This window comes from Caloenas nicobarica, chromosome 1, assembly GCF_036013445.1.
Source record: "Caloenas nicobarica isolate bCalNic1 chromosome 1, bCalNic1.hap1, whole genome shotgun sequence".
Taxonomy (NCBI): domain Eukaryota; kingdom Metazoa; phylum Chordata; class Aves; order Columbiformes; family Columbidae; genus Caloenas; species Caloenas nicobarica.
This window is the reverse complement of record NC_088245.1, coordinates 31,826,526-31,849,671: the sequence shown is the minus strand read 5'-3', so window position 1 is coordinate 31,849,671 and position 23,146 is coordinate 31,826,526. Positions and strand designations below refer to the sequence as shown.

Genomic DNA, 23,146 nt, shown 5'->3' with positions numbered 1-23,146 from the left:
CAAAACAGGTGAGGGAAAGACAAAGGGGGAAAAAGAGAAGAAGAATGGGCATGTCAGTCCTAGCTCTCTTTCTCAGTTATTTCAAAACAAGACTTAGAAGAGCTTTGATTGTATCTCTGTCTGTCTCATTTGACATGGGCTTATGAATCATAGCAAAAAGCTGAAAAGGGGTTGGCAGCAACACATGAACCTGCCATGCATTTTGTTCTTCTCTTCTTAATTAAGGACTATTTTGAGTAGCATATGCAAATGTCAACACATTTGGGGGAATCAATATACACCTTTATCTTAGCCTCACAGATAGATATATTGTTGTCTGTCAGACAGGCTCCATAAATTTAATGCCTCTATTCGAAAACAGTTGCTAGACACAGTAGTGGAAGATTCTTGGGAAGTAAATATTTAAAGGCATGTTTAATTTGTCTGACTAAATGAGCTACTCATTACAGAACAGATGTAAAACATATGACATTAGGTAAGAGAAATAATTGGAATATAAATCTACTTGGGCGTATAGGAAAAACTGAAATGATCTCGTACTTCAGCTCTTGCATTAGTCACTATTCTCCTGGTTATAATTTTCTTTTTTTTGTTTGGTCACATCTAGATTTTCACTGCATTGAGAATTCCACAAGTATAGGTCTTTACATGCAATGCAGGAAATATTTCTGTAGCTTTTAAAAGTTTTTATAAGACAGCACTTGTGAAGAAATAATAAAATAATCTAGGTCTCGTGCAACTGTCCATTGCATGTGTTCTTATTTGACTTTTGCTCTTCAAAAATAAATAAAGATCAGAATCAAACCAGTTAGGACACATCTACTTCTTAACCTGTTGTTGTTGGAATTAAAAAATAATCTTTTCAATACACTTTAACAGAAGTGTGGATCTTCCTTTTTCAGAAACTTAGTAATTTTTTCTTTAGGTAGATTAATTGCTAAAATACTTAGGATGACTGAATAAATATTTTGAACTGAATTAAAAACAAAACAAACCCCACAAAACCCCCAGAAAAGCCCAAATCTGTTAGCCCGAACATATGGCTCGCTATTTCTGTGTCTTACTTGAGAACTTTTCCAAAGAGGTATGATCAACCTCAAGTACAAAAAAAAGAAATATGCATATGGACTAAAATGTGTACACTCGTAATTGGGATCTCTATACAATGACACAGTTGCTATTTGCTATTTTTATGTTACTTCCCACAAGAAAAAGCACTCTTCATAGAGGTAAATAAGCTGCAACATCTGAAACATGCTATTCCCCAAAAGACATGCATAGCATAACATGCCTGATGTGCCTCATAGTGTTATGAAAGTGAAATGAGAGGTCAATAGCAAGAAAAAAATAGGTAATTTTTTCAAGCATAACATTTAATCATCTTTCTTTGCCAGAGGTAATGCTTCTGTAACTCTAGTTTTGCTGGATACTGATAGGCTCTCACATGAATCAGACAGGTGCTTTCTTTTGCTTTATTTCTCCCTAGTAGCTTTCCCAAATACCCTTCAGAAGACTTCAACTCTCCTTCATGCAACTTTTGCCTACACAACTTTGCTTATAACTCCTTATCATCTCTTGTTCTAGGTTTTGCTTTCTTCCTATTTACTTGTCTCTTTTCCCTTCTTCTCTGTTTTTTTGTTTGTTTGTTTTTTAACCCTGCAGTATAGGTAGATTTTAAAAACCAATGCTGCAATACTAGAAAGAAGACAGCATTTTACATATACCTATATATACAAGACTTTTAAAAACAAAATCTAATGCACTGAATACCTATGGCATATGAGAGAGATGAAATTTTCAAAATACTTTGCTTCCTGAAAAGCTTTTTTGGTAACACTGTATTTTTTTTAACTTTTCATTCCTTTATTTTTGTGATTAATATTTTATCTCTGTCCCTTTTCCCTTTCTTTATTTTGCTGAATACATAATCATTAAAGAAAAATTAATGGTTTGGAGGAAAAGTGCAACATCATCAGTATGTGGATATCAATAAACAGCTAAATTGTGATATGAGGGAACACTGTTTTGTGTTACCAGTCACAATCGTATAAAATAAAACTTACAAAATGGCAATATACAATAATGTCCTTAAAACTCCAGCTAATAATGATGACAGGCTAATTTATTGAATGGCAATGTACTTTCTTTTTTTTTTAATGAATCCTGTAAATCTGTGCACAGCAGAAGAAAATAATAATTAAGATGTTACAGTTTTAGTTGTAGTAAGTAAATCTGTATGCTGTTCAGATTGTAACTTTAAAAAAGCCTCAAAGAAAGATACATATGCAGGATTTTCAAATGCAGTTATATCAATGCATTATCATAGTCAGTATGTATTTCTATTTCTTCGAAACATACTTGGAGAATGTTTTAGATCATATTTTAGAAATGTCCACTACAGAAACACCTAAAATATTGTCCTACTCATTACTTTTTAAATATTTTTATGAGAAGAGTCTGAAAATCTATATACTGCGTACAAATCCTGCTCTCACAGGAGCCACTGACAAACCAGCCATGGGTTTCAGGAAGAGCAAGATCAGATACAAGGAATTAGAGGTTTTGTGCCATCTCAGTGTAATACCTACCATCCATGTTATTGTCAGCTCTCGATTGCTTCCACCACCTCCTCCGACATCAGAAGGAGCCACATTAGGAGCTAGAAAAATAGAAAAGACAAGAAAAATTACTACAAAGTATGTAGTCAGTAAAAATATCACTATTTGCTTTTCTTTTTACCAGCAGGTCCAATGAGCACACGTGGCACGCACAATTAAAATAATGATAGTCTGTAATAGCTGTGAGAGTCTCTGGTCTTGCCAAGACTAACGTATAGCTACTGCTGCAGGAAACATGCCAGTTCTAACCATAGCTAGCAATCATTCTTCTTTTTAACTCTCTGCAAATATTTGATTGAATATTCAGAAATGGAACACTCCTTATAGGTCTTAAGAGCAGCACCCTGTCTTGTTCTTGTGCTGCCTAAGACCTTGGTATGCCAAGGGCTCAAGCATCCAGGACTTGGACAGGTATTTACCTTAACAGGCTGTGATCAGTTCCATCTGCTTCAATGGGTTTACTCACAATGTGTAAGGTTAAACCCATGGATATATCTTTGAAGCATTGGCCTAATCCTATTCTAGATTAGTGGTACATGTCTTTTTGATTGGCATATTCAGAATGGGTAGATATTCAGACGTGAAGCTGGCATAGCAGTTAGTAATTTACTAATTGCATTTTACACTGATATTCTGTGTAATTAATAAAATCTGTTGATCTACCATTAGTGCACAGCTGAGTGGTAAAGCGGGATACTGTCAAGGACTCCATTACAAATCATTCCTACATTCTGATTTCTGTGAGACTCTTTTCACTAAGTTTGGTGATTCTACTGCTATCCTCTATGGTGTTTACGTATTTATTTGCTGTCACTCAATACTGAGGACACATGAAAGTACCACTGAAAACTTAGGAAACCATAGCCTACCTGTAGTGCATCGAATATGCCCCACGTGGTCAGGCATTAGCTACATAGCCTATCTACAGGAACACGTTCTTTGTGTTAAAAATTCTTATATGATCAGGCATTTTTTCCACTAATCAGTGAAGGTCACAAGATAGTCAGGGGATAGTTCCTAAGTGCTTTTGCACTATTTAAATAAGATGTTTGCTGAGGCCTTCTCTGAGGGTCACATGAGGAGAAACAAAAAGCAGAGAAGAATTAATGATTTCAGAAAGGATAAAAATATGTATCAATACATTTAAAATTGAAATCAGCATTCAGTGGATGGTTTGTGTTATTTATTTCTGGCTTTCCAGAAAACAAATTAGTGAAGAATGAGAGTAAACATACATATCATGATAATTCGACAGGAAGCTTCAACTTATTACTTGGCCTTGTTATTACTGAAATACACAGTAGTCACACTATCTGTTATAAGCATGTAACTTTAGTACTCAGAAACAGAGATTTTCTAGAATGCTTAGGTAGTCAAAGAAGATGCACAGGCTGCCCGAGAAGAGAAAAAAGACTGTCTAACTTCTTACAAATCACCCTTTTCAAGAGAATCTCCCTCACTCTCTGAACCATTAACCCAGGTTTCTCTTTCCATTAAGACCAGGTTACTAATTCAGACAGCTATTCTTAGACAATTGCTCTAATGCATCCAGAATCTAAAATACATTTAACCAGACTTTGATCCACTGAATTTCAAGAAATCACTATGAAATGTGTTATTGATGAAGCGAGCAGATTTCATTTAAAAGAAAAATCATAGCACACACATACTTAGCATGCTAATAAAAATGTTACCGAAATTATAGTTATCTACAAGAAGTGCCTTCAAAACTGGAAAAGACACTGATAAAATTTGATTTAACAGACATTATTTGTCACTCATCCAGTACAACAAATATGCATGACTGTTTTTTTGCTGTTTAACACAGAAGAAATATTAAAGATAACTACAATGTGTGGATATGGGTTTTTGTTTGTGCAATAAAATATTTACCTTCTTCAAATTTACATGAAAATGTACAGGCAGTACTGTTCTGTAGTACCCCGGAGGTTGATAGTACAACCCAAATCCTATTGTTACTACTCATAAAAAATTCCACCTCCTGGCGGAAAATGCACTTGAGCACAGACGTTAATCTGCAAGTTGTTACTGATTTATATCCTATTTTGGCATGGCAAGAAGTGCTGACTGATGCCCAGGAAGACTACATTAACATTTTGTTTTGTTTCACCAAAAATGTCTCACAGTCTGCCAGAGATGACAATGATGCTTTGCATGGGGAACCAGACAACAGACTAAACAAACTACCTCTGGCAAATGCATTGCCTCCTGCTACAAAACTGGAGGATGTGCCATTTTTGGGGAGGCTACAACAAATACCATGAACACAGCACACTGCAAACTGCAGGATGCTACCACTCTTCCACCTGTAAGCATTATTTTCCCTCCCGTTTGGTCTCTTTTCTGACATTTGAAAAACGTGTATTGTGCACCAAGCACAGCAAGAAGCATGTGTGGATTTCTCATTTAGATTCCTGGGCCTTCAAAACCAGCTGTTGAGTCATAAAATATATAATGCTAATAGTCAATTTTATAGGCAGTGATTTCCTTTTACTTTAGTATTAAAGTTCTGTATCTCTTCCCCCCCGTCCAGATTAATTTAAGCAATCTGCATTTTCTTTCTCTCTAAGCAAGACAATTTTTAATGGACCAAATGCGGGTCTTTTTCAATAAGTGTTTTGAAATTTGCAATGCAAATACATTTTATTTTGAAAATACTATCTAATCAAAGCAATCACCCAGAAGGTGTAATTGAAAAAATAATCTTTACACTTTGGTTTTGCATTTTTAGTTTCAAATCTCAAGCTATGGGACAACAATTGTAAATATATCTCGATTGCACAATTGGTGCTAATATGTGTTAAGGAGGATATAATGGTGTACAAGCTTTGCTGGATAAAGTCTTTTTTCACTGATACAGTACCTCCTAAAGCACTGCTGTTATCTCCTTTGTACAGTCAAACCAGAATGTATTATCTTGGACAATAATAACTAATTCTATATTTTGGAGAATTCACTTTAAAAAGGACGTGCCTGAGCTTAAAGGATATCCTTAAATACACTCTGAGATTTTAGCACTCAGCAATTATACTGATAAGGGCATATAGTGTGTCAGATAATGTCACATCTTTGACATGGAATAAGAAGACACAAGACCAAACCTTCAGTCACAGAAAAATGGTATTATGTAGTATAACACAGATCCTGTCACATATTCTTTAGTTACAATACAAACCAAACAGTACATGGGCATTTTCCTTGTTAAACATATGCACGTTTCTTTCTAAGCCCTGTATCCTGCTCCCAAGCATGTGTGTGCATTCATACACACACACTCCCTGACTGACAGATACAATGGGGGATCTCTGAAACATACACTATGACTGTTTCAGCAACAGAGGCAAATTTGCCATTTGTATCACGATGTTTCTTCCCTGCCTACTTTGATGGCATCGCATCTCAACAGTCTGGTATTTGCTTACTAAAATCTATAGTATTGTGTGGCTGAAAACATATTAGCTAGATTTGCATCTTATAAAGTGCTTTTTTAAAATAAAAAACAAAATTACAAAATGGACTAATAACAACGTGAAAATAAAGAAGTACATTAAAAAACTTGACATTTTCTGTTTACGTACGAGCGCCTTCAGTTCTAATTCTCTGTGATGGCATACTAGGTTCTCCTGTCCCCAAAGTGTTTGTTGCTATTATCCGGAACTCATATTCCATCCATGGAATCAAATCAACCACTGTAGCAGATTCCATATTTCCTTCAATATCTGATGGATCTAAACCAAAAGAAATTGCTTTAGAAAACAGCATTTTGACAATAAGTTCAGCCAACAACATGGTTGATTTTGGCAAAACTAACACTATTGTTCAAGCACATGTAGCCAACTGAAAGAAACTTGATGTTGTACATTAGGAATATGACATTCTACAAGGCGTACTCACAGCAGTGACTGAGAATTTGGAAACCATGACACTATCTTGGATAAACCCTTACAAACTGGCAAGTTTTAACTGAGTGTGATTTAGCAAAACAAGTACATGTAGTTATGAGGTATCCTTACTATTTACATATTGTAACTGTAGAATTTCTTTTTACTTACAGACAAACGGAATGAGAAATCTGGAATGCAGAAACAGCAAAACAAAAATTCATGACATAGACAAGGGCTAGACATGCAAATGTAGGGTTTGATGAACTGATAAAGAGTGGTTTATAAAATGCGGTCATATTTTGGTAGACATGGTGAGTATTTTGCAACTTACTATCTATTTCTGACCCAACAAGAGTAGATGTTCTTGTAATTCCTGTGAAAAGACTTACTATTGTCATAAGAATGAGCTTCTTTACCATAAATAACATGTCTATCTCATGACTCTCTGTCTACAATTCACAGACGATAGGGATTATTTCTATAGGTGTCTGCAGTTATGGAAAGATTTTAATTAATTGAATGGGCCAAGACTTGTTTGTCAAATTACAGTCCTGGGTTCAGAGGGAGCTGACAAATGAGATATTCTGCACTGGGAAGGCAAGTGATCTGGAATTCAAACATGAATGCAACAGCTGCAAGAAGAACAGGCACAGCAGTGTAAGCACTGGATGGTGACACTTTACTAAATAATCATCAAACTTTTCATTCTAAAGTGAGGCCCTGAAGGAGAAAGAAAAACACTTTCCATTGTCTTTTGACCTGCCCACTACCCTCCCTCATCCTTATTCAAATTATTTTTCTGTCCAGTCAATAGAGCCATTGCAAACGTCCCACAGCATCCAAGCCATGATATAAATTGGGCATTCCTTTTTCTGGGCTGCTTTCAATCTCTTCATCTAATCTCACTGTGCCACAAATTCCCAGAATAATTATGAATACTCAACAAGATGAGAATCTGATCCTCTTAACTGGAAAGAGCAATCTAAATGTAAACAACTAATTACATAATCCATTCATATATATTTCCATACTGTGATGTAGAATACACTTCCTTCATAAAACACACTCAGTATTATGCAACCTGTGATGAATGATTTGGTTTGGGAAAAATGGTAGTAGCAATAATAACAACAATATTTCCAAAGTGCAATGCCAAAGTATATTTTTTGTTCTGTACATTGAAAATGAGCAACATTAAATGATAGCCTAAACACTGATGAGACATCAGTTTGGACCGTTCATCGTGCTTCTTTCATATGAAAGTGAACACTGAGCCAAACTGGGAGGAGCCCAGAAATTAAGTAAAAGCTTGCAGTGGTGCCAGTGACAGTTACTGTGGTGATTTTACCTGTTTTTTGAGGGAATCATCTATTAATCAAAATTACTCAGTGTGGTTCAAATGAAAAAGCAATGATTTTCAAAACGCTGGAATAGTTCATTTCAACTTCTCAAAAATGAATAATTTATATCTTTCCTGCTAGCTCCTTTAAAAAGGAATTTAACAATCCAGATTCCTCTCTGTCCCACTGAAGATGTGAATCCCATTCAACATGCTGCAGGAAAAGACTCAGGGTCTGACTGTTGGTCCCAATGACTATCTCATTAATTCTGTAAAGTAGAAAAACTTCAGGGATGCGGAAAAGTGCATCCCATCATGCCTGTAATACTGCTAACAGAGAATGTTCCTGAGAAGTGAGAAAGATGGGTTCAAGTGTCTGCTCGGAACCAGACAGAACGGAGATCTGAATCCAACATTTGTAACTCCGACGCACATTTCTAGTTCTTGTAACACACAGCACTAAAGGAAGCAGTATCAGAGCTGTTTATAAGTTCTTCCTATATCTTCCTACAATTTCATTTCTTCACAATTACTTTTTTTTTCTTAGACTGACAGAAAAAAAAAAAGAATAGGAAATACATTATAAATTTATCCTGAAAAAAGTGGAGGCTGGTCTAAAAGGAACCTCTCTCCAGTGTATATTGATACTGAAGCAAATAATCAGTTATTCGAACACCTCTAACTTCTACATTAATTATTTTTTTAAAGTACAAAGATATCTATTCTACAGAAGCTATTAAACAAGATACAAGAGATGTGAAGGGACTGGGGAACCTTCTAGTTTTATTTTCCAAGCTACTTTTGTATACTAGTGCTGGCTGTTGGAGGTAATTATATACAATAGAACTACAAATACTACATATTTTAGAAGACAAATAGGAATTAAGGCAGTAGGTCTAGCATTTTTAACTTTTTATTCTAAAAATGTAATAGAGATTTTCAGGCCAATATATCAAAGTCTATTTCTTAGACCTCTATCTGTGTAATTTCAAAGGAAAACTTAAATGAAAGACAACAGCTGAAACTATCCTTACTATTTTGAAATGCATTTAGAGAGGCCTTAATTCCACAGAAATCACTAAAGTCTTAAGTTATTACAGTGGCATATGAATCATATTGATAGGACAACTCTGTATGGCTTGTAGCAATGCTATCCTTCATAAAACGTTCAAGGTTTAAAAATATTTTCATAACTTATGCATTTATATTAAATCTTGCAAAGGAATAAACATTAACATGTCCTGTGTTCAGGCAGGTGTCTCCTCAACTGCAATTATGTGGCACAATGATGACATCCAGTGGTTAGAAGGATAATCTGAGCTATGTTTCTTTAGACGTGCCAGTTTTAATGCAACTGGAACATAGTCTGTCCCTAGCAAAAACCAGACAACTTTCACCAACTTTCTGCATAACAAATACAGAAATGAAGACACTTTGCCATTCATATTAACCTGTAAGTAAATTTTTACAATTCTGGTTGTTGATGTGGAATGTTTCAAGCAACAAGGAAAGACAAAAAAGGCATAAATTCTGGCCTGTTCTTTCCCACATTTCTTGATATTCAGTTCAGGCCCTTCAAGTGCTGGGAACAAACCTGTTGACAACACACTGACAGGACGGTACCTGCTCCCAAACCCTGTAGAAGACATTAATAGCATCCCTGGTTTCCTTTCACTGTGACTATTTTCTGATTAGCCAATCTTTCTAACAATCAAACACTTTTAAAACCTATTGACTTTATTACTTCTGGCATTACTGTTACCTGTTTTGGCATCTTTCCACTCTTCAGATAGAAAGGTTTTTGACTGGATAGTGTATTTAGAAATAGGGCTGTGATTGTCTGTTCCACGACTCCAGGTAAGCGCCACAGCAGTGTCTCTAATTTCTTCTACTCTTATACCTCCGGGAGGGCCTGGAGGACCTGAAAGAAAAGAAACCATAATTCCACTCAGAAATTAAATGTTCTGAAAAATGAACTTTCGCTAACTTTTCTACTTGTATTTACCAAATTCAAGACTTTGGAGTTTCACTTTCTACTTAAGAACAGATCGAGAATGTATATATACATTTTAATACTCTACAGAGTGATTCAGAGGATAAGTGCTCTTGCATCTAACAATTACCAAATGAAACTTCCATAACTCCTGCCTAAATAGTAACATTGAGATTTTCTTTAGTGAAAAAATGATATTTGAAACTGTTGCTGCTCTTTTTCCAAACAACAGTGAACTCAGAAAAAATACACAAAATCTTCCCTTCTAAATTCCACCTAATGATGACCTGATTGGTGGCCTACATTTAATCTGTATTTCTGCTTATGCCATATTGCCTTTGACTGCAATTTATATGGAAAATCTTGTAACTTATATTGGAGACAAATCATACCTTGAAAGACATTTCTATAGCTCTCTTCACATTTCTCTTGGCCTTCCCATTGCCCCAGTGTGGTAAACCCATCATCAGATTCAAACTTGCTACAGACAAATACAACTTGAGTGAAAGCAGAATTAGGCAATGTTTCTTTATGGTTCTACTAAAGCCTTCCCACAAGAACTTCAAAAGTCCAAGCCAAAATGTGGAATCCACTATACTCAGTGAACTAAAAGCAGTCTTGCAAATGACACGGGTGAAAGTAAACAATCTCTGTGCACCAGAATAACCCCACAAAAACCATCATCAAGGAACAGAAGCACTAAGCTGTCACAGAGAAAAAATTTTCACAGAACAGTCATTCCACATCTGCCCTTTCAGTCTTGATCATCGACATCTATAAAATAATTTTTAAAGAGTATTTTGTTTTTCTTCAAAAGGCATATAATTGCAAAGATTAATTTCAGAATTCATAGGTCTAGTGAATATAAAAAATCATGAACTAAATACAGATGTTGGCTTGACGGCATATTACTATGCCCTCAACACCCAGCTAAATCATTACAGGTAGAAGTTGTTTGTCCTAAACTAGTTCACAGTCTCTTTTCCATGCTTTTCAAGTATTAAATACTATTTCTGCTCAGTAATTGCTGTTTATTTTAAAATCTTATGTAAATATGGGAATCTTCAAGACACCACAATGTTCAGTAAGCTGTGCTAAACCCCCTCAAATTTACAGTAATTCTGTAACACAAAGCTTAGTGCCTACTTACGAACTTGGCCTACAGATATTTTCAGATCATCATTTTCATATTGACTGTTCTGGTTTTGTTATTATGCTTCTGTTTTATAAGATACACAGTTATGTAATATATTAACTACTGTGTAAAAACAGAGACAGTGCACTAGAACTATTAAGAAGTATTTTCTAATTCCACATTCAGAGATAATAACATGCCAGCATGATTCAGGTAATTATCCAACAATCTGATTGAACAAGTCCCAGAGTATATTAAAATAAACAACAAGAAATAACAGGATACATTGCTCTGCAGCATTTACAGAGAAACCACAGAAAACCAAAACAAAAACAACTTAACAAAAACAATGGAAGGAGATTTCTACATTAGATCTAAACACACAGTGTGCCAAATGTATTTCTCTTCAGCTCTTGAGCTGTTTATTTTCTCCATAAATCTGAGCCAAAGGAACCAGATGAAATTAACTGAATCAATCAAATATACCACTGTATATTGTTGTTCCTCAGTTTCAATGAATTCATCCTTCTAATGAGCAAGCAATAGCATTCCCGCTCCAAAAGTATTCAAATTTAGACTGGTTCCTCAAAGAATATATATGTCATTGCTTAAAAATAAATAAGTGTGACCACTCTACACAATCTATTGGGCTATGGCCTGTCACTTTGGCAATCAAATTCCTCATTGTTTTTTCTCCTAAGATCCAAAACCAGACCCCATTTAGAATCCTTGGAAAAATGTATGTCAGTTGACTACTGGGTTGCTCATAACCAACTTCTATTAAAATTCAAATCTTCATAATGAAAACGAATCTACTAATTATAACCCCCCTTTTCAAGGTAAGGACTAAATACATCAATGTATGTGGAAACAGCCTCTTACTCTTACAGAGGATGCACAAAGTAGAAGTTGTTTCTAAGAGATGATTTTTAAGACGAGGGTTGTTAAGTCAATTCTCCGTGTGCATATTTGCTAGCCCAGCTCTAACAACTCAGGTAGCTAAGGCCTGAGAAGCCTGTTCTCCTGCAAGACTGTTCATTTCAGAAGCCCTCAAACTGGAAGGTATGAAAAGGTTCATCAGTCTCAAGATCTTCCTTTCCTTCATTCTTTGGGAGATGTCTCTTACAGCTTCTCACCTCTCTATCAAAGTGTCTGAAAATGGCACGTGTCAGGAAACACCAAGGGCCAGCTGCTCCCTCAGGAAAGCTGAGCCAGGACTGACGAGAGACCCCAGGGTTGGCATTTCTTTCAACAATGGGGCACAGTCCCACAAGGTCTGAATATAGTGGGCAGAGCCGGCTGCTGATATGGCCATCCTAGGTACTGCAATCAGGTGCATCCAGGTGACGAACTACTGCATCTATCATAGAATCATTTTGGCTGGAAAAGATCTTTTAAGATCACTGAGTCCAACCAGTCTAAGCAGTCCAGTCAGGAGACAAGCATGGGTCTGAGGGACTGCTGGGATAAAGTTGATTTTCTTCATAGTAGCTACTATGGGGCTATGTTTTGGATGTGTGCTGGAAATGATGTTGACAATAGAGGGATGTTTTAGTTACTGCTGAGCAGTGCTTACACAGTCAAGGCCTCTTCTGCTCCTCACACCACCCCACCAGCAAGTAGGCTGGGAGTGCAAGAGCAGTTGGGAGGACATGGCCAGGACAGCTGACCCCAGCTGGCCAAAGGGATATTCCACACCACATGGTCAGCAATAAAAGCTGAGGGAAGACGGAGGAAGGGAGGACATTCAGAGTTACGGCGTTTGTCTTCCCAAGTAACCATTACGTGTGACGGAGCCAGCCCTGCTGTTCTGGAGATGGCTGAACTCCTGCCTGCCCGTGGGAAGTAGTGAATGAATTCCTTGTTTTGCTTTGCTTGTGTGCATAGCTTTTGCTTTACCTATTAAACTGTCTTTATCTCGACTCATGAGTTTTCTTAGTTTTACTCTTCTGATTCTCTCCTTCATACTGTCAGGGAGTTGTGGCCAAGCAGTTGCGTGAGGCTTAGTTGCCGGCTGGGGTTAAACTCCTACAGCCCTGTAAGATGCTGAGCCTTTCACTGACAAAAATGGTAGTGAGAATTCCTCAGCACTAAGCAGAACTGTGTTCATTGTATTAAAAACTGAATGTTGAGCATAAAATGAATGCTAATCTCTTACACAACATAACATCAGAGCAATCATTTTAATTGTAATTACTGGGCTGGGAGGAGAATCAGAAGCCTGATAAGGCACCTTGTCTCTCTTTTCCTGTTTAAAAGGAATTGCTTACATAATACCAATGCACATGAACAGGCCCTTCTCTTTTTCTTTACAGATGTATTTTGCGTTTTCACCACTTAGCATGTTTGCTTTGACATTTCATCCGAAACTGAAGACATTTCACTGGCTGTTAATACCCATCAAAAATTAAATATAGAAAGATTCAAATCCACAACATCTTCAGATGACAGAAATTCAGAATCAAGGCACAAGCTACATACGTCAGCTGCTATACAGCTCTAGAGTATAACTGGAACATGGGGCCTCAAGTGCAAGTTGTCTGTTTTGAATTGTCAGCATGACAGAGCATTAGTACTTCAGAACATGTCATACCTGAAGACACGAAACAGTAAAATGCCCAAAGGACATGAATTAACTCACGTTACTGAAACCACGCATTGTAACAGATCTTGTAGGAGATGCACCATATGAGCAAGCGCAGTGTCTTGAGATCACAGCAGCACTTAATAGACATGAATCAGTTAAAAATGGAGTGACAACCTTACCTCCAAATGTCCTGGTTTCTGTAATTTGAAAACTAGGAATCCTTTTAATGGAGGTCTAGTATTATACACAATAATTTAATCCATAAAGCTTTGTGAGAAAACAAAAGTGGCTTCTTAGGACTGTTATACAGTAGATACATTGAAATGATAATGAAAATCTATTTTTAATAATGAATACTGAATTAAACTACCTAAAAATTTACTTCAACATAACAAAAATACCCATTATAAGAAAATCTTCATTGCTTTTCAGGAAAGCAAATGCTCAGTTAGACATCTAAATGTCTGGAATAGAATCAGCACCCTGAGTAGACTTGAAGGACTTTACACGCTCATGCACTTCTCATTTTAATTTCTGTCATTCCTTGATGAGAAACAAAATACTCTAAACAACTAGAAACACTCTGCTTATCTAGGTGGAAACCAGCAACATTCCTTACCTCTTACCACAAGGTCAGCCGAAGCCGAGGAGTTGTCAACAATTGTCTGAGCGGTGCACGTGTACCTCCCAGCATGCCGCAGCTGAACATTTTTAATGAGCAGCTCACCGTTGGATTTAATCTGCCACAAAAACAGCGCTTAGTGAAGCTGGTAAACATCCCTGTACAGCTATGTGATACCTGTCTATACATCCCTCCCAACTGATATACAGTGGTTGCTACTTCCAAAAAGCAAATGCTTACTTTGAGCATGGATCACACTCAAAGATACATCTGATTTATATGACAGTTGTTGAAAGTGTCCTATGTTTCTTAAGGATCTGCTGTTATTTACCAGACGTAAAAAATCAGACGTCTTAGTAAATGTTTTTTTACAAGCAAACATCTCCCTTTTACTGTTTGAAGCACATATCTGAACATTAAATTCAGTCAAGAATTTCTTCATAAACAGAAGTCAGATTATTTTTCTGCACCATTACTTGCTTTTTTTACACGTTTGTATGACAACATGTCATAGAGCTGTACTAACAGAGTGGGATACCGTTTGGCTATGCCTTTACAAGCCTAAAGCAGTACAAATGCTTTGATCACAGAGAGGCTACAATCACGGACTAAATAAAGATGCACCGAAGAGACAATAAAATGCAGTGACTGCAGGGAAACAATAAAGTTTGAAATGTGTCACAGCTCCTCAGAGGACAGGCCAGTCCCTGTTCTGCACCACGGTGTTGGCGATGGACAGAACGACGGCAGTAACCATGACCCTGGTGGCGGGAGGCTGGGGTGCCAGGACTGTGGGTCGGCTTTGAGGTGGTGCAGCCCAGGGCAGCCCCTTCCTTGGGTGACCCGGGACAGGGCAACCACGGGCAGTGCGAGGCCTTGGCCAGGGCTGCCCCCCTGCCATGGGACCTCCATGAACTTATGGTTCAACGAGGCTCTACCCGCATCGTCATCATCACAGGCCCTAATCCCTCCTCAACACTCTTCACCAACGTTAGACTGTTAGGAAAACCTATAACTATGTTTTCAGATGGCTATAAGGCCCACTGTCTGCTGCTACCTGTGGTTGTACAGACAGGCAAACTGAATAAAGCGTTTTTGTCCTATGACACTCCTGTGGACCCACTGAGTAACTAGATGCACACCTGTAAAACAAGAAATAGAATAGAGACCACTATGTACACCACAGCTATTCTTAAAGAAAAACAAGTTTCATGTTAAGACATGATATAAATGTTTATAAATAACACACTTGGAATATTTTGCTTATCTATCCTGCATTTTATTCCAAAAAAAAAAGATTACTAGGTTAAATCGCAGGGTTATACATGTGTTAGTCTTCAAGGTACTTCAGAAAAAATCCAAATGTTCTTTCCAAAAAGATATCTGATTGCTTTCATGGAAGTAAAAATGCTACAAAAGTTTAACAGATGGGTTTATACCACACTATACCAAAAGGAGCAAGATTCAGATTTCCTGATCCACTGCAGATTGTTCAGAAACACAATTTAAAACCAAACCAAAACAAACACTAAGATAATTCACTGCAATCCTGAAACCTTCACATGCAGGAACAAAATAAATTCAGATGCAAATTGTATGTAAAAAAGAAATTGCTAAATATTTAGATGTAAGAACCAGTGCTATCATGACAAAAAGTTCTACGGAAAAAAAAAGACACTCAATACAAGCTCAAATATTATGGGCTGTCATAAGTGTCTCTGCATTTATATATTCTGAAGAAATGAAATAAAGTTATGACATCCAGTTTATGTTTCCCAATTGAATAGGAGGAGGAAAAAAAGTAATGTTAAATCTTTTCCAAATGTTCTGAAACTAGAATGCCAGTTTAGAGTCTATATTTAGGGGACATTAAAATAGCCAGATAAACTATCCTTTTCCTTTTCAAGCTCCAGGGAGGATTTTGGATGCCAGCTTCAAATTCTGCTGGCATAAAACTTCAGCACAAACTGTCTGTTAACACTGATTTTTTCATTCCAACACAAGAATTCACATCTTTAAGAAATTACTGAGGTAAACCAGTGACTGGATAAAAGGAATGAAAACACATTAAGAGAACTGCTTAATTCTGACTTGATACTTCACGTGATTGCCTCATACGGTCAGAGAGAAATGCAGGTTACACCGTACCTTGGCAGTTTTTGAATGACGCAAGTGCTGTTAGCAGTGATCAGACAGATTAGTTGGATCAGTGAACAACCCAATATTCGCGATATATTTCTCACCATTTCTCTTTTAGTCATTATTAAACTATGTCCATGAGTCTGGGGCAGTGGCATTTCAGTGCATTCATGAGAACTCCAGGGACTGCCTTCCAGGACAGCATCCTTGGAAAAGCTGCAGGGGATTACCGCATAAGCGAACACCGGCTGGCTGCCTGACTAACCACACGTAACCACACGCCTTTTTTGTCTTTAGTGGGCTAAGCAACGCTGTCAATGGCTTTCAGGAAGAAAAATCAGTGAGAGAGTCAATACTTCCATGGGAGCAGAGAAGGTGGATACCTGCTCCTTTGCCCTCCAAAAAATTACAACAAAAGAGCTGCAGAAGTTCAAACTCTTTGAGTTTTCAGTTCCTTTTTTTTTTTTTCCTTTTTCATTTTGTTCTTATTGGTTTTGGTTTTAATAAAAGAGACAAAGAGTTCTCTGTTTGAGTGCTGTGTATAAATCTTTAGTTTATTAACACTAAATGTCATCCTAGAACAAACCACACTGCCTGCGAATCTCTGATCATTGTTTGTACTTTGATTTGCAAATAAACATAAGCAAAGGTTGGGCAAAGCAATAATGTTTTAAAAAAACTGCATAAACTTAAAATACTCATAATCTTATTACTGCTTCAATAACAAATGATTACAAATTCTTAACAGTGTTAGTACTCATTAATTCCTAAATTAGCATTTTAATTAAAATACTTTATTATAGTTATTAATAATGTGCCCATATACGTGCTCTAACATTAATTTTCCTCAGTCTTAAAATCTAAATAATGAAAAACAGACAGGAAAATGTAACATAATGTAAAAAACAACAGCCCATAGATATGGTATGGTATCTTGTTGGTTCAGAAGCTCTACTGGACCAAGGTTTTATGTAGTCAGTGATGAAGCTTTCCATACCTCAAAAGAAGCCTAAGTTCTTGGTGGTAAAAGAAGAGCTTACAAAGCATATAAATAGCATGGGCATCAGCAGATTCTGTCCACAAATTAGCTATGAATGCACTGGATATTTTCATTCAAAAACCTCAGCCTGGCTGAGTTTAAAAATGCCTTCCTTAACTCAGAGACAACTAAATCACAGACTGGAAATTGTGATAGCAGTACTCACGGATGTTCCAAGGGTATCTGTGGTTCACCACTCAGTTATTTACCTCATTTCAAGCAAAGACTTTCATCATATGAGCACTATATTTATGCTTTAATAGTGTTGTCAAAAATAGCATTGTGTGACCTATTTTGGAGATTCACTGTTCTCCTTTGATTATCACCTTTGCCAGTGCACTAAATTACTGAAAGCCATCAGAACGTACCCATGTGATCAAAAACCATTTACAGGAATTTGTAAATGGTCTTTCAGTCTTTTGACTGAAAGCAGTATCCACTTCTCTTTGGACCTCAGACACAATAAAGAAACTATTGTTAGTATGAACCTAAGAAGCCCTTTGCAATAATAAAACTAACTTGGCAGAAACAGAAGAATCTGGTAGGCAGAGACAGAGTCTTTTTTTTTTTTAAATTCAGATTAAAAAAAAATATCTGAATTTCAGAGGTGTTTAATACGCAGTGGAGGTAAGATGATAAGAGAATCGATAAGAAGTAATATGGAAGAGATGGAATTCTCGGTGATGAGATCAGCTTTTCCAAAGCTAACAATAATTTAAAACACCTTTTTCTATTACTGGTACCTAAAATTATTAACTCTAAACGAGTTCACGAGCATTGTTTTGTTCCTGCCAGTAGAGGATCTGCTATGTGGTAGATACCAGTAGAACAGATAATCCAAAAGCTGTTGATGAATGTTAATGTAAATGTGATCATACCTACTTTCCTGCTATTGAGATCAGAGATGACACGAGGACAACAACAGCGCAGTTCTGTTTTCTCAGTCCTATTCACAGGAGAGCTTATCTCACTGTGTTTTATAAGCCATGGCTGGCAAAAAAGTTAAGGGTAAATAAAAAACCCAGCAGGATATGATGACAGTCACTCCCACTGAAGAATCTCTTCTTTCACCAAACTATATTTATATGTAAAGGAAGTACAGTGCTAATTCTACCCCTGACATGTGGACTGGGAAATATTTCCAACAAATACATTATTCTTCCCCATTCAGCACACCACTGAGAATGCCTGAGGATACTATGCTTTGTACCAGCATCCCTGTGGTAATATGCCGTGTTATTTAATTTCCAACAGCAGAAAAAACCTAGGTACTTGTTCATTTGTACTCATGGCTCACAACTTCACAGCTGACGATGAAAATCCACAGTTCACTGCAAACTACATATCTCTTGAGTACCACTCACACCTGGCTTTCTCAGCTCCTGCTACCTACCTAGGGGTGGTGCATGGATTTTGGTAGTTTGTGAAGTCTCACAAACACATAAGGTTACAGTCAACTGATTCTGCAGTGCATGTTTTAATTCTAGCACAGAAGTTGGCATCCTCTAAACAGTCTGCTTCTCTTTGTGCTGGAAATAGCACTGTGGATTAATAATAACAGGTTTCCTCAAAGGCTTCTGTCAGAGCTGTGTGTTGGCTTCATCCTCAGCACTATGTCTTCTTGTTTCCTTCCCCTGCTTGCTCTTAACCACTGACTCCATCCATCTCATTCCATGCTCACTAAGTTACTATTAGGCCCTTGCCTCTAAATTTTACCCCAAACCTAGCCAAAATATGTGACTTCTAACTCTCTCATGTCTAAAGCATCTCCCTAATACCTCAAGGCGCTGAAAGCAATGTATTGAAGAGTTCCAGGACTCTTTTTCAGATGAAAACAGTAGCTCAGTGATTTGGTTGGCCATGCTTCATGAACAATCACCTGCCTCCTCAATATCTTCAACAAACTACTGAATGAGCTCACTAGAGCTGTCCCCAGGTTTTGTTCCAGTCCAGCCTCTTCTTCTCAAGCCATACACAGCCTCTTCTTCCTCCTCACTGTGTAACCGAGCTTTCCCATCTAAACATTTTTTCCCAATTTTTCAGTTCTCCTCCTGAACTTTCTATTCATTTCCTGGCATATAGCTGTAGCTAGACTCTACAAGGAGGATTACCAGTGAATGAAAATTTAAATTAAAATCTTTGTATCTTTGCTGCAGAAAACTGTGGAATATGCAGGGAGAGATTTATATAATAAAACTAAGTGTCTTCTCAGGAATCTGTTGAAGCAGGAGCATGCAGTAGAACATCTTTGTCTACCATGTCAAGCCAAGGAATTGCAAATTATAATAATTTACAGAAAACCAAGCAGATATTAAGCTATACTCCTCTAATCGGATTCGTATAGTCCAATTTATTCTCTGTGGTTTACAAAACCTTCGGTTTTGGAGAACTTTGCTTTTTGGCATACACTGTCTCCAATCTAGAACTCATCTCACCTATTTTAGACATCTGTAGTGTGGATTTTGGTATCTGAACTAACCACCTTTAACAGCTAAAGTGAAGAAACAGGCCCTTCCACATGTATTTTACTTTAATGTAAAGTAACTGTCTGCCACGCATCTCCAGAATATTATGACTGTGGTCCTAGAAGACTGCAAAGCTTTCTGATGAAGTAAGAGGAATAATATTTGCATAAGGAATAAAAAGCTTTTGAAAACACAGTGAAGTCTACACTATGGCAGGCTAACTGTTATGATGGTTGTAGGGGCAGCGGAGCTAGTTATGCACAGACAGCTTGGATTCAGAGGAGACTTCAAAGAGCCTGAGCTACAAGCCCTGCAAGTTCTTTGCTGAACATACTTGGTTGTCTTCGTGCCACATCCCTGGACCTATGAACGCTGGAGAGCACCCTGCAGAGGCTTGACTTCAGAGTCAGTGTGGATTCAGCAGGTTCTCACTCCTGCTCCAAAAGTCATGACACTGACGTGTCTCAGCACGATCTCGAATGATGCTCCTCATTTTGTGAGAGCTTTTTAGCTGGGTGCAGTGCCACGCAATGCCCAGCATCACTAAAGACACCTTACTTGGCCTGTGACCTCCCAGGGAAAGATTCCCTACCACTTCTGTAAAAAAAATCCATCATCAAAGCTGCTGGCAAGGTAAATAATACCTAAATGTTAAAATGAAATTATTTTCCAACTATCAGGGTGTTAAAATTCCTATTTGGATGGAAATCAGAAAGAACAAAGCATAAAGTTCCATGATACACTTCCTAAAATGACCTCATTCTTCTTGGTACCAAGCTTGGGTCCAATACCTTAACTCCTTATTTCAAACACTGAGCTTCTGCTTGTGGTGAAAGGTGCTGATATTCCATTCGACAAATAACTGTGCACTAGCAAACAAATGTATTGGTTGAGCAAAATGCTGCTGCCTTCTGCTTTCAACATTCAATACCATCTTTGATACACTTCATTTAACTATATTTAATACAACTGTATTAAACCATCACAGAATCACACAATAAAGTCTGGATGTGTCTTGTCCAACCTCTATAAATAACAAATGACCAAACATTATCGTTTTCCAGATTACTTGAAGTGCTATAGCTCTATGGGCCCTGAAAGGCTGTGTTAATGTTTAGTTAATTAAGCAAATAATCAGAGAAACCACCATATATAAAGTCAAAAGCAATCAATTTGATAGTAAGATTTCAAAGACTTCATTTGACTCTTTGAAAGTTAACCAATTTTTTTATATATATATATAATTTTAAATAACACTGTCATAGAAAATCAAAACAGCACTGACAAATGTTCTTTTGATAAATTAGTTTTAGTACTAATGTAATGCAAATTAGTTTTGCCTTGAGCAAATGATGGAGAAACCAAAGCTTCCATTTAAATAAATAAGACTTATGCAGGTATTTACATCAATTTCATTAGCATTCCATTATGTGTATGTGACAACATTATTAGTATTATTTCGAGAACTGAAATACTGTCGCGGTATCAAGTTTCAACACATTGATCTGCACTGTCACATAAATTAATAGTGATATTATCAGGAAGACAGATGAGAATCCTTCATCAACAGGAAATTATAGCACAGAGAGTATGTGTCACATACCCAGTAATTTTAATATTCATGATGGAATATTTTTTTCTTTTATGTTTCTGAAGGGTTTGATGGCAGCATGGGACTCTACTGCTTAAAGCCCAGCAGTTAAGGCTGCTGCTGTCAAATGCACAACGGCGCACGTCTTTGCATCCCAGAAAGCCTGAGCAAACCTGCCACCCTGTGACTTTTGCTGAGAACTGCCAGAAATGCAAGTAGCTGGCAGGAGAAAATCCCTTTGCTCACAAGAAGGAAAAAAACCCCTTAATTTAAGAAGAAAGTGCATATTCCTCTTAATTACATCCTGCGTAAACCTTGGTATTGGATTAGTTGAACTTGTTAAAAACTCTGCATTTGTTATTACTTAAGTGCTGAATTGCCGAATAACTATAAATCACAATTCCAGACTTCAAACACAATCCTACTGTCCTCTCTGTCCTGAGTGATGAAAACTGAGCTCCCCGTGGGGGAGGAACAGCGATTATCTGCACTTGCTTTGCATTTGAAAGCCTAGAAATAAGGTTTACAAATGCAAAACAAGAAGTTCCCCCTGCTAAAATAATTTCTACCAGTATTGATCAAGTGCAAAAGGAACACAACAAACTGAGAAATGTCCTTCAGAAAGATGGAGTTACACACTGGCAAATAAATTAAATTATTATCTAACCTACTTAACTGTCTAAGTGAATTAAGAGTTACTCATTCTTCAGCTACTTTTGCATCCTATGCAGTATCCATCTCTATAATCCATTGAAAAAGCAAACCTTCCAGCACAAGATTCAACACCCACCTGAAGTGAACCACCTCTTTCTCTGTAGACCATAGAAGGTCTATAGAGACCAAGCTAGACTAGCAAAGCCAGGCTAATTTGTTTTTAAAATCAAGCACTTTATATAAAGTGTCCAAAATGTTATGGAGTTGATCAGAATTTGGGATCAGGAGATTCAGCACCACTGACTACCTGGAAGATGAAACCAGTGTCTGGGAATCTAAATGCTAAGTCAATCTTCACAAAGAATTACACCTTACACACTTGCTAAGGCCCTTATTTAGCCCCAGGTTTGTCCACTAGAAGTGTTTTGCTAGAAAGTACCCTAAAATTTGGATTAGATTTCAGAATTAATTTTGCCTAAAAAAAAAAAAATCCTTCTATTTTCATGATTGAGAAGAAACCCCAAAAGTGTACGTCAACGATATAAAAATTTCTGTTCAACATATGACCAAGAGACGCAGAAAGTTCAGGTTCCTCTCTCTTGCATTACATGGTCGTGCACCACAAAGACCTCTGGTAAAGCCATTTTTACTTTCCTTCCACACCAAAATCACTGATTCATCAACACTTTTCAGCCCGATTTTCTGTTTCATGGAATACATTTCCTTTGTGTGACTTCTGTCAGGTAGCTAAAAGCAATTGAATAAATAAAATTTGACAAAACCAGAGTGGTTTTATTTACTCTTTTACAAGGAATACATTTAATGGGGCTTTACTTTCTAAGTTCTTATTTTGAGTGATACTTGGACTCATTCCAGCCTTTATCTAAGGAGAAACTAATGCCATTAGGAGGCGATTCAAGCTTTTTCAAGGCACTTCTATGCACTAATTAGTACCCAAGTGTAAACATATACCTATCAAAAGCATGGCTTAATAGCCACATGCAGGAAATGTTTTGAATGATGCTAGTGTATCGGTGTAGATCTACATATTTTGTAATT

General features: G+C 37.1%; 1 protein-coding gene across 2 annotated transcripts in view; it reads right to left on the bottom strand.

Annotated features, from left to right (window-relative positions):
• CNTN1 (contactin 1) overlaps positions 1–23,146 on the bottom strand; it is a 253,457-nt gene that overhangs the window by 35,600 nt on the left and 194,711 nt on the right. For both annotated transcript variants that reach the window (XM_065635765.1, XM_065635775.1), the window contains 4 exons: positions 14,197–14,317; positions 9,625–9,783; positions 6,218–6,367; positions 2,589–2,659 (listed from right to left, as the gene is read on the bottom strand). In XM_065635765.1, the coding sequence (XP_065491837.1) occupies positions 2,589–2,659; positions 6,218–6,367; positions 9,625–9,783; positions 14,197–14,317 (501 nt within the window). The remainder of the gene's footprint in view (positions 1–2,588; positions 2,660–6,217; positions 6,368–9,624; positions 9,784–14,196; positions 14,318–23,146) is intronic.